The 15,431-nt window shown below is 44.9% G+C and overlaps 3 protein-coding genes across 4 annotated transcripts; 1 reads left to right on the top strand and 2 right to left on the bottom strand.

Moving 5' to 3' along the window:
• Positions 1-6,148: 6,148 nt before the first annotated feature.
• On the bottom strand, positions 6,149-9,588 carry LOC115147418 (protein Asterix). Its single transcript, XM_029689657.1, has 4 exons — positions 9,434-9,588; positions 8,912-9,017; positions 7,879-7,976; positions 6,149-6,582 (listed from the first exon to the last, which is right to left on the bottom strand). The coding sequence occupies exons 1-4, from the start codon at positions 9,481-9,483 to the stop codon at positions 6,516-6,518; spliced, it is 321 nt and encodes a 106-aa protein (XP_029545517.1). The 5' UTR covers positions 9,484-9,588; the 3' UTR covers positions 6,149-6,515.
• A 121-nt stretch (positions 9,589-9,709) lies between these two features.
• LOC115147417 (WD repeat domain-containing protein 83) lies at positions 9,710-13,839 on the top strand. Of its 2 annotated transcripts, none has more exons than XM_029689656.1 (9): positions 9,710-9,870; positions 10,011-10,126; positions 10,311-10,431; positions 11,941-12,046; positions 12,292-12,340; positions 12,526-12,652; positions 12,746-12,813; positions 12,923-13,146; positions 13,423-13,839. In XM_029689656.1, the coding sequence occupies exons 2-9, from the start codon at positions 10,024-10,026 to the stop codon at positions 13,591-13,593; spliced, it is 969 nt and encodes a 322-aa protein (XP_029545516.1). In that variant the 5' UTR covers positions 9,710-9,870; positions 10,011-10,023; the 3' UTR covers positions 13,594-13,839. The 2 variants fall into 2 exon arrangements, with proteins under 2 accessions (XP_029545516.1, XP_029545515.1); XM_029689655.1 differs by having other exon boundaries at positions 9,710-9,879.
• Positions 13,840-14,154: 315 nt separating this feature from the next.
• Positions 14,155-15,277, bottom strand: LOC115147875 (persephin-like). Its single transcript, XM_029690140.1, has 2 exons — positions 15,199-15,277; positions 14,155-14,878 (listed from the first exon to the last, which is right to left on the bottom strand). Exons 1-2 carry the CDS (start codon positions 15,275-15,277, stop codon positions 14,403-14,405), a joined length of 555 nt encoding a protein of 184 aa, XP_029546000.1. The 3' UTR covers positions 14,155-14,402.
• Between the last annotated feature and the right edge of the window lie 154 nt (positions 15,278-15,431).

Here is a 15,431-nt window from a genome sequence, read left to right as displayed (position 1 = left end):
GAACCCTCCTATGATTCAATAAGATAAATAAATGATGAAGTGCAACGCTGGAGAGATGAGAGTTTCAGGCTCCTAAAAGGGTTCTTCAGCTGTCCCCATAGGAGAACCCTTTGAAATACTATTTTTGCTTTCAGGTAGAACCCTTATGAGTTCCATGTAGAACCCTTTCAATGCTGGGTTGCTTTCAACAGAGGGTTCTACATGGAACCCAAATAAGTTCTACCTGGAACCAAAAAGGTTTCTCCTGTGGGGACAGCCGAAGAACCCTTTTGGAACCCTTTTTTCTAAGAGTGTATCTGAGCAGAGAGAGGTCATAGAAGGTGATTGTCATTCTAGTTCTGTGACAAATACAGGCGCTCTTCTCCCTCTCACCACAGTAAGGGCCACGCGTTGGTCTATATAGGCTACAATGTTGCGCAAACCACGGACCCAAACACAAATCAATTCTTTGAATATCCGGCAAGTTTTCACATTACGTTGTTTAGGGCTCCAGCAAGGATAACTACAGAGGAGTCAACATGAATTCAACTTTGATTGCTTTTATTATCATGTTCACATTGTCACGAGATGTACCGGATCCTGGAAAATGGGTTCCTGAACCAAACAGTCCAAAACTGAGAGGTGCCGGTTCCTGTTCTGCCAGGATGAGGTTCAAATTAAGCACTGGTCTCTCACACACACACACACACACACACACACACACACACACGAAGAGGACAGCCCAGTAGCTCTCCAATCTTGACCCTAGTGGGTGGAAGAGGAATCTAGTGGGGATAAGAGCAGTAGACTAGCCTACATTGTTCTTCATGTCCTTTTCATATGCATAAAGGATACCAATCCTATCATTATTGTGTGGGTTGTAAAGGGTTGCAATCATTTAAATGGATGGTTGAGAGGACATGGTAGAAATATATATGCACTGTGTGTGATGCCGTTTCAGATAACTGCTGTTGCATTCATTCTCAAGCGGGTCTCTCCCTCTCCCTGCCTCCCTCTTCCCCTCTCTCCCCCCTGTCTCTCTCTCTACCTCTCTCTCTACCTCTCCGCTCCGTCTCTACCTCTCCTCTCTCTCACTGAATAGGTTAGCAGTCCACAGTACCTGAATTCACTCCATGCCATGTTCATTATACACTGTCAACACACCGAGGGGGCCTTGCCCTAAAACCAATCACAAGGGGTTCTGAATCGATGTGTAGCTTTGTCTTCTTTTACCCCAATATCCTAAACAGAAGGATGTTGGTTTGGCCTATTGATGTCGAAGTATTTTGTTCCAACCGATCATCTGAAACTTGTAATAGTTTCCCCAGGCTATCGTCGTTTAAACACGCTCAGATATATCATGGGCTATTGTCTTCTAGCCAAATCACAAATACCACAATGAATACTTGTGTGGTCGAATCCATCAAAATGATGTGTGACAGGCGATAGAATGGTGTCAAATTGTCAATAGTGGACGGTTCGGTTCAATGTTGTGTCGTAGAATTACTGAAATTAACATTTGAATGTATGTCTTGTTACCTGACAGTTGGTGGTTATCGTCGAAGCAGAATGGAGAGTTTTGGAAGGGTCTTGACCCGACCTCGTCGCGTGGAGGAAGCAGCAGGAAGAGCGCACCTGTGGGATAATAAACGCGGCTCGTGGCGCGGGGTGCAGTAGTAACTAACCGTAGGACCTTGAGATGAACCGGAGGACGAGACGAGGAACAGCACCGTATCCACTACAGGGGAGGAAAACTCCATCTTCAAATTCCGTAACACATCCCGTAACGTGCCAGTCACTGACTCCAAGAGAAAACAACCGAGAAATTGTAATCAAAATGTTGGTAAAAAAAAATGTTAAATAAAAGGACGAGAATGTAATCAATGGGCACGCAGGCGGACCTCCGAAATGGCTTTTAAGGCATATTTGGTCAAATGATCTCCCGTTCCACTCTCTCTCTCTACTCTATGTCCTCCTCTCAGTCGCTTTCTGGTCCGTGCTTCAGTGTCAGACAATTGTTCGTTCCGTCACTCTCTCGTCTTGATCTCTGGCTGGAATCGTTAGCTTGAGAGAGCCTGCAGCGTGTGTGTGGTGTATGATGGAAAATGCGATGTGCGTTCCCTCCTCTCTTGTTCGAGAGAAATCAACGTACGTGCTCCGGCTACCTCTCGATGCGCGTACCCGCGCGAGTAGGAGAAACATTCACACAAGGAACAGGTTGCATAGTTCATATAGCTCAGTGATTGAGCCTGGGGAGCGCACATGAAGGATGGTGGGGATTGTGTGTGTGTGTGTGTGTGTGTGTGTGTGTGTGTGTGTGTGTGTGTGTGTGTGTGTGTGTGTGTGTGTGTGTGTGTGTGTGTGTGGACGTGTTTAACCCCACAGGAATAGTAAACTAACAAAAATGGACCAACTGGGGAGATCAAGGTCAAATGCTATTTCTAGGGGGTTTAGGGTTAAGGTTAGAATTAGTGTTAGAATTATTTTTAGGGTTAGGAGCTAGGGTTAGGTTTAGGGTTAGTTTTTTGGGTTAAGGTTAGTGTTAAGGTTAGGGTAAGGGTTAGGTTTAGGTTAGGGAAAATATGATGTTGAATGGGACTGAATTGTGTCCCCCCCAAAAGGTTAGTTATACAAGTGTGAGCGTGCGTACATGTGTGTGTGTGTGAGGAAGAGAGACATGAGAGAGAAATAATAAAAATAGCAAGCCTGAAGAGAAAGAGAGCGATTTTTATGCGTTGACACATGGATTGTGTCTGTGTGCCATTCAGAGAGTGAATGGGCAAGACAGGGTATGGTAGTAGGTGCCAGGAGCACCGGTTTGAGTGTGTCAAGAACTGCAACAATGCTGGGTTTTTCACACTCAACAGTTTCCTGTGTGTATCAAGAATGGTCCACCACCCAAAGGACATCCAGCCAACTTGACACAACTGTGGGAAGCATTGGAGCCAACATGGGCCAGCATCCCTGTGGAACGCTTTCGACACCTTGTAGAGTCCATGCCCCGACAAATGAAGGTTGTTCTGAGGGCAAAAGGGGGGAGGGGATTGCCTCTCTGAAGTGTTGTGATCTCTGTTGTTTTAATCACTCCATATGAACCACTCTATATGAATCACTCTATATGAACCACTCTATATGAACCACTCTATATGAATCAATCTATATGAACCACTCTATATGAACCACTCTATATGAATCACTCTATATGACTCATTATATATGAATTACTCTATATGAACCACTCTATATGAATCACTCTATATGAACCACTCTACATGAACCACTCTACATGAACCACTCTATTTGAATCACTGTATATGAACCACTCTACATGAACCACTCTACATGAACCACTCTATTTGAATCACTGTATATGAACCCCTCTATATGAATCACTCTATATGAAAAGTGCAAGATAAGATAAATTGGATAAATAGAGGGGCAGAGGGAAAGAGTGTGTGTGTTTTATGTGAGTGTCGTTACATCTAGTGTGTGTGTGTGGCCCACCTAGCTAATTTCCAGAGTGGAGGTTACATCGCTGCCCTGCTGGCAGTGAGCGGAGCGGCAGAGTGGGTGTGTGTGCTGAGTCAGGCTCTCACCGTCACCAGCCCTGTCACCAATCACTCACCCTGTGAGGGCCCTCTAACACACGGACACACACAGGCAAACTGACACACACACACAAACTTGCAAACGAATACACACGGACACACACAACCAGTTGTTAACGGGCCTATTTAGATGATGTACGTAAGTGGTCTGTGTCCCAGAATAGGATCCATTAGGGGGACCAAGAGAAAAGAGTGCCAGAATACAAATTTAAGACAAATATCACGATTCACCTTCATTCATTCTTCCTCTGTGGCCACATCCCTAATGGCACCATATTCCCCTACGGACCCTGGTCAACAGTGGTGCACTGTGTAGGGAATAGGATGCTATTTGGGACAAACCATGTGTCAGTCTGACTCATCAGTCTCTCTTTGGAGCAAAGAGAGAGATGAGGAGAGAAGGAGAGATAAAGAGAGTATTGTATGGTTTGATAAAAGAAGGTGAAGCAGAATGGTGGTATTGCATGTACCTGTTACTACACCTTAACCTTCAGTAGAACTCTTTAATGTACGAGAGCGAGAGAGAGAGAGAGAGAGAGAGAGAATGAGAGTGGAGAGAGAGAGAGCTGAGACTGAGAGCGACACAGCAATTAAGAGAAACAGCAGAAACAGCAAGAGGGAGACAGCAAGAGAGAGAATGAGAGAGACAGATAGGTGATAGAAAGAAAAAGCAGAAACAGAGAAAGAGAGAGAGGAGACAGAGGGAGAAAGAAAAGAGCAGAAACAGAGACAACGAGAGAGAATGAGAGAGTGAGAGAGAAAAAGAGAAAGTGCAGAAACAGCAAGAGAAAGAACGAGAGAAAGAGAGAGAGCAGACAGAGGGAGAGAGAGCAGAAACAGTGAGAGAATGAGAGGGAAAAGAGAGCAGAGAGATGAAGAGAGAGAAAAGAGAGCAGAGAGAGAAAAGAGAGCAGAGAGGGGAAGAGAGTGAAAAGAGTGGAGATAACGAAAGAGAGAGAGTTACGTGCTAGGAGTTTTGCATGTTTTAATCCATACTGTCTGAGAGCTGTACTGAAGTGAGCCAGTTCTTTCATCAAGGATTTATCCCCAATAGCATCCTATTCCTTACATAGTGCACTACTGGACTGGTCAAACGTGGTGCACTATATAGGGAATAGAATGCCATTTGGGATGAAACCAGACCATGAGATGCTCATTGCTTACTAATTTGTAAAGCAACTCTGCTCTCTAGTGGTCAATGGTAAACAACAATCATTGGGATTAGGCAGATGAGATAGGCCTACAGCAGTAGCACAAGTGGTAATTGGGAGCATATTCAGTGTGCGGGCCTTTCTGTTCTATTCAAGATTTTAATAACCCAAAAAATACACCCACCCCACCGATCAAAAGAGGCGATAACAGCCGATGCAACAAATTCAATATCCTCTCTCTTTCTTCTGTTGGGGCGGCAGGTAGCCTAGTGGTTAGAGCGTTGGGCCAATAACGTGAAGGTTGCTGGATCGAATCCCTGAGCTGACAAGGTAAAAATCTGTCGTTCTGAGCGAGGCAGTTAACCCTCTGTTAGCTGTGGATGTTGATTAAGGCAGCCCCCTACACCTCTTTAATTCAGAGGTGTTGGGTTAAATGGAACACTGAATTCAGTTGGACAACTGACTAGGTTTTCACTTTTTATACAACAAACAACATTTGGAAAGTCAGAGAAAAAGTTAAGGTACCTTCCAAAAACAGTCCAATTTGTGTTTTGAAAGCCCACAAAGATACACATGGGAACAACAAGGGGGAAAAACAGCAATAAACTACCAAAGCGGAAAAACTCATTTTCTCCCTTCCAAAAATGTGCCAGTTGGCATTTCTATCCCCCCACCAAGTCAGTGCAAAATCAGGAGAAAAATTCAGTGGAGTTTGTTGAAACCGGTTGTCTCTGGCACGTGTCCCGAACACAGAAGTGCCCACTCTGCTGGGGCTGATCTGCCTTAGGCTGGTCGGACGTGAGTTATAAGTCCACTAAATCAGCTTCAGATCCGGCTGACTCCCCAATCTGCCTTTCTCTCTGCTCTGTCATCAGCAGGCACACACACAGTCTGGAGGGAGAGAGCGTGTGGTGGAGAGCAGTGCCTAGAAAGTGATTAGACAGGGACAGACAGAGGGCTTGAGTGAGGGTTTATGTCCTGTGTGTGAGTGTGGTGGGGGGGCCTTCTAGGACTGAGGTAGCTATTCCCAGAGCTAAACTGCAGAGTGAGATTGTACACATTACTGACTGCCTAGAGAGGCACACAGTCACTTTCGTAACAGTTGCTCAATGTAAGCTCTTGCGTCAGATTTTAGAAGGAAGTGGTGTTTGGGCCTAATGATCCAAGATGTTATCAGAACATGCATGTGTAACGGACCCGAATTGGTTAAACTCCTCAGCTTGGAATGCCAATCCAACTGGTACCTTTTCGGTGGCACAGCTGGCTAAAGGTATTTCATGAGGGTGGTCACGTGTGTTTGTGAGGCAGGGGGTCCTGGGTTCTGGTCTCAGTGTGAGCTGCAGCGGGATGAAGTGGTACGGTACAGCGAAGCACAGTGTCACCCATGTAACAGGACAAACAAAATACAGGGACTTTATAAAACCTTCAATCTTTATTTCCAACTAACAGAGCTCAGCTTACAGCGGGTGAATCAGACAATTCAATAGAAAACGTGCAATATCTCCAGGAAGAGAGAGATTTTGGAGAGTAAACAGGGAGTTATAACCAGGACCACCTGGTCATCTTGTTCTTGTCTCATGTCCACCATTGTGTTTCCTCTCAATACATCCATCTTTTTCCCTTCCCCCCTCTCTCTGTCTCCATCCATCCATCTCCTCTCTCCAGCCATCCATCTCTCTCTCGCCCAGATGGTCAGTGGGCGAGTCAGGAGTCCGTCTCCCACTCTCAGTCTGGAACCGCCCCTCTCCTGCAAGGCCCCCCCGCCATTGGTCCTTGGTTACCACGGTGGCGACATGGGCTGGGGGTTCTGGAGGTATGACATCACCACAGCTGAGATGGACAGCCTGATCGAAAGAAGAAGAGATTGAAGAAAAAAAAAAAAGGATGAGAAGAAAATAAAAATTAATTAGCAATAAATATTGAAGAGATTGCTCAGCAGAACCATCTTTAATATAGCCTCAGTGCCTTCCGGTTCGGTGGTTACACTTTGTCCTTTTTTCACAGATCTAGGATCAGCTTATCATCCCTTAGATCTTAACCTTCACTATAAAAGAAAAACCAAAACGACCTTGGATCAGTATAATATATCAACTTCATATTTTTCCATTGTGATTAGGCCTATATCGCATTTGCTGCATATAACACTTCTACAACATTTTGCTGATCCACACAGTTTGTGTTACAAGCCAGGAGGGCAATGAGACAATCTTTAATAAAAAAATGAATCTAGGTGATGGACTGGGAAGCATCTACTACTGATGTCCTGACACTCTCTACTTTACCTGCAGAGGCACACACACTACTTTCCCTGGAAAAATGCCACACAGACACACACGCTCCCCCAAAGTGAGTGGTATTATCTGCTGTAGTAAATTGTTATGGGTAAATGCAACACCTGGAGGTCAACGTTAAAAGCTTTTGGACATTAAAGCTGAGCCCATCGCATGTCACAATGCCAGGTAGAGCCGAGCGTTGCCAAACTAACTTCCTGCGTCTTTAGTTTTATGGCCAGGAGTGCATTCATTAGTGCAATCCGTAGCAAAACATTTTGCAACGGAAAACATTTAGCAATGAAAAGTGTTTTTTATTGTACACATTCAGGATAGTCCCTCCCCCGCTTGGTTCCTAGGGAATACACCCCAGGCAGAAAAAGAGCTGCCAAACTAACTTCCTGCTGCGTCCTGGTATTATAGTTAATACATTAATTAATCAATTAATCAAATAATTAATTAATGTACCTATGTTGGGGCGGCAGGGTAGCCTAGTGGTTAGAGTGTTGGACTAGTAACCGAAAGGTTGCAAGTTTGAAACCCCGAGCTGACAAGGTACAAATTTGTCGTTCTGCCCCTGAACAAGGCAGTTAACCCACTGTTCCTAGGCCGTGATTGAAAATAAGAATTTGTTCTTAACTGACTTGCCTAGTTAAATAAAGGTAAAATAAATAAAATGAACTGTAAACCATTATGAGACAGATAATAGATAACCCTGCATAATAGCAGACACTTTTTACACTTCTCTTTCACTCGCCCTCATAGTCGCATACTGGGTAGGTTGGAAATATGAGACTTGATAAAAGAGACAGAACGTGTACACACACAGAGAGAGAGAGAGAGAGGCACACACATATTTGTTCTACTCACATGAAGCTACTCATCATCTGTTTAGTGTCTTCAGAGCTGCGGGAGTTAGCGAAGCTGATGAAGGAGCAGTACACTGCTATCCACGCACACCACTTTAACTGAAACACACAGCACAGAAGGTTAATGACCACAAAATGACATACATACTGTACTTTATAATGTGCTGTGTGTGTGTGTCTGCTTTTCTGCATGAGGCTTTAGAAGTGCTGTAGCATAGACAGACAGTTACTAATGTATTGTGTAAGATAATATGCCTACGTGTAACAGGTTAAGATCCTACTGCAATTTCAATCCACTGCTTGAAATGTCACCATTAGCATTGCTGTATATGTGCCTTTATCGATGGCGCAACTGGCTAGTATGTTGTCAAGCGGGCGGTCAGGTGTGTTTGCGAAGCAGAGGATCACTAGTTGGAGCTCAGTAAGAGGGCAGGGAGAGTAAAGGAAGATACATTGCTATGCTAGCACAGGGACACTGCTTATATATATGCCCACATAACATTTTAGGACTCATTTCAGTGGCAGCAGTCAGAGGGAAAGGTGTTGATTAAAAGAGACATTAAATAGTTGGTGGCGTCAAGGTTACCGGTGTGCTGGACTTTCCTCAACTCCACTATCGGACGTAGTGACAATTCATCCAATCGTAGAGTAGTAGACCGTCACATTACCTAGGTGGGTGTAACGGTGTATCACCCAGCACCACACACAGTCAATTAGGGATATGTGACAGAAAGTACTGGCTCCAGTTGATTTGGGGGCACACACACCCTTCTAGGTTAAACCACTCAGTTGAAAGGCTGGAGTTGGCCCCCAGGTGGTAGACTTTAATCCATAAATGGGGAGGGGAGGTGGGAACACAGTGGGGCAACTTCTCCTTGGGGAGGTTTTACACACACACACACACACACACACACACACACACACACACACACACACACACACACACACACACACGATGAATGGGGGAGGGGCAAGGTCATCTGTCTGTGTGTGTGTGTGTGTGTGTGTGTGTGTCAGTGTGGTCTCTGGGTCACCTTCAGCATCAGGCCACACATGCTGAAGATCATGCCGAGTAGGTTCATGTAGTCTGGAGTCGGGTCTTCCAGGGTGGGGTTTGCTTCCGTGCTGGGGGGCTTGTATCTGTAACAACCAAGACATGAATGACCCTACCACAAATAACGCAACTAGCTACCTTAGCTATACGTCAGTGTAACAACATCTAGTTAGTTCACAAAATGACAGCAGTTCTAGCTAGCGAGCTTGTTAGCTAGTCTATAATCGCGTCAGAATAGTGCTGATGACGTCTGATTTAGCTAAGTAGCTACCTTGGAATACCTGGGATAGGATAAAGTAATCCTTCTAACCCCCCCCCCCCAAAGGATTTAGATGCACTATTGTAAAGTGGTTGTTCCACTGGATATCTTAAGGTGAATGCACCAATTTGTAAGTCGCTCTGGATAAGAGCGTCTGCTAAATGACTTAAATGTAAATGATTAAATGTACCTCGTTAGCAATGTTAGCGAGCAAACCCAACGACATTTCTCAATTGTACTCACCGAATAATTTTGTTTACCCTTTGTGGGCCTGACAAGTTGTTTGCGGACATAATGTCCTTCTTGTTGAGATATTTTTAAGGATTAATTTAGTGGCAAAACGGTGTGGAGTGGAACCCGTCAGCGAGCTCGGTGAAGGAAGGGGCGGGGCCTACCAGTTCCGCTGTGCGATGGATGCGTTTCAAAATAAATGCTTTAAAGGACGCGAAGGACTCTGTCAATGCGGAGGGAGAATGACTTTTATTTTGACACAAATGCTTTTACCCGGAACGAAATGATTATCACAGACAGGAAGTAAACTAAACATTCGCAAAAATATAATGTTGTGGAGCATAAACTGTAGGGGGGAAAAAGTACTTGTTCGTTTGTTGTTAGCTAACAGAAATCAATATGAGTCAGTTAACGATTGCTCTCTCATCAAACTAAAGCGAACAAGCAAGGTATTTCAGGTAGATATCTATCCAAGTTCCATGATGCTATTTCCATAGCACTTGCTCTTTCCAGTAACTAGCGTTAACGTAGTTGATGCTCAAGCCAGGAGGAAAATAATGGCTATATGTTTCAATCTCTCTTTCTACAGGCAGAAGTGGGAAATGTCGTTTCCCCAGCCCAAACCTGAGGTCCCTCAGCTCCCCCAACACCTTCTCAGGACCATAGACTGCCAACAAGGGGCTGTAAGAGCTGTGCGATTCAATGGTGAGAGCTCGAACAAACACCCATACCGTCAGGTGCATTGACTTTTGGTCAACTTGGAGCTGCTTGTGTATGTCATGAGAGGCTGTATCTACATGTGTTTCGGGTGTTTTTCATCCTCTCATTTTCTCTCGACCCAACTCTTTCTCCCTCCCTGTCTCTCTCCCCCTCACCCTCTCTTTTTCAGCTGATGGTAACTACCTGCTGTCTTGCGGCAGTGACAAGTCTCTGAAGTTGTGGAGTGTAAGTCGAGGGACACTACTGAAGACGTACAGTGGCCATGGATACGAGGTGCTAGATGCTGATGGGTCTGTATTATTACACAAACCTGTATCAGAAAGTAAGCTGGCCCTCTTTGAAGTCTTGTAGATCGACGCATTGCGCTCTTTTTGGTTATAAAGCCCTCTTGCATAAACTTGTGCGGTCCGTTAGTTAATTGTTAACCTGCAGAGGTACGAGTTACCAGACCCGGCCTCAGGGATGGCTTACTCTGGAGATCCCGCTCATCTCCACTGAGTTAGGTACAGTTTTAAATCTGATTTGAGTTTTTTTGGTCTCCAGAACGGTCTAAAATGTGATGATTTGGTGTCTCTACAGCAGGGGTCTCCATCCTGTTCTGGCATGAGACCTGCAACTCTTCCCCGGGTCCTAGGTGTACAACAGATGTGTTTTATGTCAATATACCTCGTAAAATCATTTTTAAAACGACTCTCAATGTTACAATTATTCAAAGAGAAACATCGAAAATGTATGTTTTGAGTCCATGTCAGTGCTTAAATCACATCTGAAGAAAAAAAATCTATTCATTTAAATGTTTTAGTGTAGAGAGGAATGTGTCAGTTGAGCGATGTTTCTGCTGAGACTACTGCTGCAGCACGTCATGGCAGGGTTTGCAAAACAATCGCCACCCAATTGATACAAATAATCATGATATAGTTCTGTCAGGTAAGCCTACTTTGCACTTAACATTTAATTGAGAAAGTTTTTGGGGAAAGTCTTTCCGTCTACCCACAAGACGGTTATCATCATTGTTAACTTTCCTACAGAGTGATAGACAAACGCGTGCACTAAACAGACAGCAATATTGCTCGAAATGAATTGGCAGATATTGTGCTAAGTTTGGATTTTGAAGCCAGTAGTGGCCAACCAGGGGTGGGATAATGTCACTGTGGCTTTGATTGGATAGTAGCTGGGAGCTTTATGTTTATGACCGTTTGTGATGGAACACGTTTAAAAAATGCACGCACTTTCAGAATTGATTGGCGAGCTACTCACGGGTGGGCTGAGAGCTACTGGTAGATCTACCTGTTGGAGACCCTTGCTCTAGAGCAATACAGACAGCTGATTGAGGAACTCTTTATTGAGGAATGTGTTTGGTAAAGGCCAAATTTGGGTTAAATAAAGCTGATCCTAGATCTGATTGAGTGGGAAGCACTTAACTTCACTAAGCGTTTTCTTTCAGTGTGATAGCTAGCCTATATGCAGACGCCAATGCCTGTATGTTCCCCTGTATGAAGTAGGAGATATGCATTACACATGGATACATACGGTATAGTTGATAGATAAGAAGTAGCACATTTTTTACTCATTCAGTATTCTTGTTTATGTTCCCCTATCCATCCATCTGCCTTCTGTGTTCTTTACTCTCTGTCAGTCTTGCCTCTGCGGGTCATTTTCTATGTGATCAATCTACATGCTTGCTTGTGTAGTCTTCCCCTATCCATCTGCCTGCTTTGTCCTTTACTGTCTCCCTGCTGCCTCTGGGGGAATATGATCTGAGGTAATGGTGTGTGTCTTACCATCGATTCCTTCCCTAGTTCCTATGACAACAGCCAGCTATGTTCGTGCAGCTCGGACAAGACGGTGATCCTCTGGGACGTCGCCACGGGACAGGTCACCCGGAAACTCAGGGGTCACGCTGGTGTGAGAGAAAACAATACAACTATATTTTCCTGTGTCACAGAGAGAGAGATGGAGTTAGTTTTAGAGAAAGAGTGGAGGGGGAAAGAGGCAGGTAGGAGAGGTCAGGTGGGTCAGAACAAAATCTAGAAAGAGATGTTTATGTTGAAGGAATAGAGACAGGAAAGAATACAACAACAAAACCTCTAACTAGAGCCATTTATTTACATGGATATGGCTCTGCCTCTGGCCTGTCTCTCTGTTTGCAGAAAGTCAACTGTGTCCAGTTCAATGAAGAAGCTACAGTCATTTTATCTGGTGAGTTTTGGCGTTCCTCCATCCCTCCTCAGCAAAGTGCATCTCAGTCACCTCTACAACCAGGTTTGAGGCTTCAGCATTGTCCTGCTCATCCACAACAGAACCCATATCAAGTGTGTGTGTGTGCGTGCGCGCGTGCGTGCGTGAGCGTGCGCGTATGTGCGTGTACTCGTGTCGGTCTCTAGGCTCCATAGATGGTACAGTGCGTTGCTGGGACACCAGGTCCAGAAAATTTGACCCCATCCAGATTCTGGACGAGGCTCAAGATGGTGTCAGCAGTCTGAAGGTGTCTGAACACGAGCTGCTCACTGGGTCAGTACCAAGTCTGAACCTTTCTGTTCATTTCAGTTTCATTCTTATAGAAGAGTCCTCTAAGTATCTTTTCTATCTCATGTCTTTCTCCAGGTCAGTGGATGGGAGAGTGAGACGATATGACCTGCGGATGGGCCAGCTGCATGTGGACTTCATCAACAGTCAGTATCTAGTCTTACCAACTAGTTGTTATACTAACTATCACTAACTTCTGTACCTAAACCACCCTGAATCGCGTTGATTTGTTGTGTGTTTGTCTCTGTGTTCCAGGCCCCATCACGTGTGTGTGTTTCAGTGCGGACGCCCAGTGCACTCTGACCTCCAGCCTGGACTCCACCGTGCGTCTACTGGACAAGAGCACAGGGGAGATGCTGGGAGAGTATAAAGGACACAAGATGAAGGGCTACAAGCTGGACTGCTGTCTGTCCAGTAAGGATACTCACGTACTGAGCTGCTCTGAGGACGGACACGTGTACTGCTGGGACCTGGTAGAGGTACGAGGGATGGATGATTTGTTAAATGAATAGATAGCTCCACTTCCTATCAAAATTAATTGATTTGATTTATTGATTTTGCTAACTGGATGCGTATTTGAAACAGAATAGCACAGCAGTATCTGTAAATGTTAACAGCTGCAGATTCAAGAACTTAGTATGTTCGCTATCAAGGATGAAAACATGAGTAGCACCCCTGTTGCTCGAGTACCAGAATTGTGTGCCTATTGGTGTTAGATTCTTTCTATTTTTGAACATCTCTTGTTTCTCTCTCAGGGTTCTCTGACGCTGAAGCTGCCAGTCGGGAAGGCTGTCGTCCAATCGCTGTCTTTCCATCCCTCGGAGACCCGCCTCCTCACAGCCATGGAGGGGCGTGTCCAGGTGTGGGTGGCGGAGCCAGAGGAAACTGAGGAGGACGTGGTGGTTGTTCAACAGGAAAAAGCATAGTAATCATTAGATGGACATAACAGAAAGGACAAGAGTCATGATATCGTCAGAACTGATGAGTTCCCTACTGTACATGAACTGTCTGTTCTTGACTCAGGGTCAGGGATGGGATTTTGGTTGAGGGAAATGGTTGTGTGGTTGAGAAGGGACGTGCTGTTGCTTCCATGGCTATTAAATAAATCAATGCATTGTACATTTTTTGTAAATGATGAGTTTTGAATAAACCCTTCTTGTTTTCCAACTGAATCATAGGCTCTAATATATATTTCTTAGTAGCCATGAGGGAAAATGTAATATCACTCACCAACATTGGTCATAAAACATGTATATATGGTTGTCTTTATTACGAGTTGTACATATGAACATGGCACATGGACAAAATAAATTAAGTAGCATCATACAGGAATCATCTCAAATAAATAAATAATTTATTTTACATAAATACCTTGTTGGTTTGCTGAGGACCTTTTTTCAAATTGTATCAATTTTACTCAACAATCAACCATAGTGTTAACCACTATTCATTTAATCTATGCAGCAAAATAAGATCCATTCTCGTCATTGGTAAAAAAAAAAAAAACTCTCCAAAGCAACTTTAAATAAATATAAATATACATACGCAAAATTAATGCATTTCTTTCTAGCAAATAATAGCTACATCCGTAATCGCTTTCCTCCTGGATCTCAATTTTTACAGCACAGCCTGAGCTTCTATGCCTCTCCCATTGCATTCTGAACAGCCAATGGCCACGGCCCAAAAGTGAATGTTCAGTCCCAGGCCCTCCCCCTTCATGTCCAGCTCCTCCTCATTAACCCACACAGTTACACCCTGCAGCCGACAGCTTCTCCACCTTGTGCCAGCGATGGGCATTATCCAAAAAGGCTAGATCTTCATGGTGGGTGGGCCTGCAGCATGGTCCCTTCTGCCACATCTCTCCACTCTGCTCGGGCAGGGCCCCCCTCAGGAGCAGGTTGGTCAGGGTCAGATCATGGTTGGAGCGGACACGGGGACAGTCTCCGCTGCAGTACTTGAAGAGGACGGTCTCGTCCGCGTCGTAGCCCAGACCCAGCTCTCGTACCTGGAGGAGGATGGAGTGGAGACGACACTGGGTTGAAGAGCGGCGGGACCGGATTGGGGCTGGGGATGGGACGGAACCTCTTTGGTCTTCTGCTCCGAATCCGGAACCTTCTGTGTTCTTATTGTTGTCGTTCCCTTTGTTGGATTCTCCTCCTCCACCTCTCCTCTCCTCCTCTGATGGGGGGGGTGATGCTTGCCCTCGCTGCTCTGAAAGATGGAGATAAAGAGAGAGGGTTATTAAAACACTCATCACACCAGCTTGGACCAGATATCATTACACTATAGACTGCAGTAGACTGATAGTCAGTGCTACCCTACAGAAAAACCTCAGAACAGAAATCACACAATATGCTGTCAAAATTCTGAAGTCCCAGTGTCAAACATCATACTGATGTAAACCAATCTCAAAGTACACAACCATATCTAGATACATATAGCCCAGTACAAAACTGATGAAAATAGGAAGAAATTCTATCCTGTCCCTCTAATGTCAAAGGTCGTGAGTCGTGACCCCCATCCTTCCTTACCGAGTAGTGAGCGCAGCCAGTGTCCCTCTCCTCTCTGGACACAGAACAGCAGAACAACCAGCTTCAGTAGAGACCTCATATCTCCCCTCTTCTCTTTTGTTGATCCCTCTTCCCCTCTAAGTAAACGAGTGAACAGTGGATGAGTGTCCACGAGTGATGCTGAGATGCAACAGAGTCCCAACCTCCATTATATATCCCTCCGAAAAGAGGGGGGATGAGACAGGATGGGGGGG

This window comes from Salmo trutta, chromosome 14 (genome assembly GCF_901001165.1).
Source record: "Salmo trutta chromosome 14, fSalTru1.1, whole genome shotgun sequence".
Lineage (NCBI taxonomy): Eukaryota > Metazoa > Chordata > Actinopteri > Salmoniformes > Salmonidae > Salmo > Salmo trutta.
Note: the sequence above shows the minus strand (reverse complement) of the source record. Positions and strands in the feature narration are given on the sequence as shown.